We start from the raw sequence: 1,513 nt of genomic DNA on the forward strand, positions 1-1,513 counted from the left end.
TGAGGCTTCTCTTCTGCAGCTCAGCAGCCCCAGGGCTCTCAGCCTGTCCTGGCACAGAGATGCTCCAGGCCCCTCAGCAGCTTTGCAGCCTCCACTGGACTCTCTCCAGTAGCTCCTGGTCTCTCTTGGCCACAGTACTCCAGAGGTGGCCTTGCTGGGGTGGGGCAGAGGGACAAGAGAACCTCCCTCAACCTGCTGGTCACACTCTTCTCAATGCATCCCAGGAGACCATTTGCCTTCTTGGTTAGAAGGGCCCATTCTTGGCTCATGGGCACCTTGTCCCCCAGCACTCCCAGGTCCTTCTCCTTGGAGCTGCTTCCCAGCAGGTCACCCCTCACCTGTACTGGTCCATTCCTCCCCAGCAACAGAATTCTACTCTTGCCCTGGCTGAACTTCATGATGTTCCTTCCCACTTGACTCTCCAGCCTGTGCAGGTCTCACTGCACGAGATGTGAGTGTAACCCTTGGCTGTCTAACACCCGGTCCACATCGCTGTCAGCAGCCTCTGGAACGAGCAACTGCAACTATCTCATCCACCAGACCAGCTCCCTGTAAGCCCCAGCTAACACTTAAGCAGGCTGGACAGGCATGGAGCTGGAGGAGCTGCCAACACAGCAGAGGTGGAAGCTGGGTTCTCCAGCTACCATGACCAGTTCAGGAACCAGCATCTCACCCACGGTCCTCCCAGCAGGGAGAGGACACCCCAAGAGTTCCTTCTTCACCCGTTAATCAGATTTCTAAGACAACTCGTTTTCCAGAGCCATGACCAATGCCCTGTCCCTCAGGGTGTGCTCCACCCCTGCCCCAGGAGCAGGACCCAAACGCTTCACTCACCTGAATAATAAATTAAGACCAAAGAGTGTAAACATGACAGCCATGTAGCCCACGATGCCGGTGGCGTAGCTGATCTTGTATATGAGCAGGAACCATTTATACACCAGCCTGCGGAGACAAACCGGGGACGTAACGACTCCAGCTCTGCCCAAGCACAACTGCACCCAAGGAGCATCCCTTGTAGCCCTGGCTGCAGAAACTCAGGGAATCAGCAACGTGTTTTGGTTGGAAGAGACCTTCCAGGTCATAGAGTCCAACCCTTAACCCAGCACAGCCAGGTCCCCACTGACCCATGTCCCTCAGCACCACATCTCCATGGCTTGGAAACCCCTCCAGGGATGGATACTCCATCCCTGCCCTGGGCAGCCTGGCACAGCCCTGCACAACCCTCAAGGGCAACAAATTGTTCCTCAGGGCCAACTGAAACCTCCCCTGGGGAAACCTGAGGCTGTTGGCTCTTGTCCTGTCCCTTGTTCCTTGGGAGAAGAGCCCGACCCCCACCTGGCTCCAGGCTCCTGTCAGGGAGCTGTGGAGAGCCAGAAGGTCTCCCCTGAGCCTCCACAGCTCCAGGCTCAGCACCCCCAGCTGTTCCTCACCACACTTGAGCTCTAGACCCTTCCCCAGCAGCTTCATTGCCCTTCTCTGGCTAATGTCCAGCCCCTCCAGGGCCTTCTGGGAG

General features: G+C 57.2%; 1 protein-coding gene across 1 annotated transcript in view; it reads right to left on the minus strand.

Moving 5' to 3' along the window:
- Positions 1-942, minus strand: part of LOC103779872 (RING finger protein 121-like) — a gene marked incomplete at both ends in the record, with an annotated part of 1,607 nt that extends 665 nt beyond the window's left edge. The window contains one exon of the mRNA XM_008947515.1: positions 835-942. Within this exon, the coding sequence (XP_008945763.1) occupies positions 835-942 (108 nt within the window). The remainder of the gene's footprint in view (positions 1-834) is intronic.
- Between the last annotated feature and the right edge of the window lie 571 nt (positions 943-1,513).

The sequence above is a fragment of the Merops nubicus genome, unplaced genomic scaffold (assembly GCF_000691845.1).
Source record: "Merops nubicus isolate BGI_N331 unplaced genomic scaffold, ASM69184v1 scaffold52709, whole genome shotgun sequence".
NCBI lineage: Eukaryota > Metazoa > Chordata > Aves > Coraciiformes > Meropidae > Merops > Merops nubicus.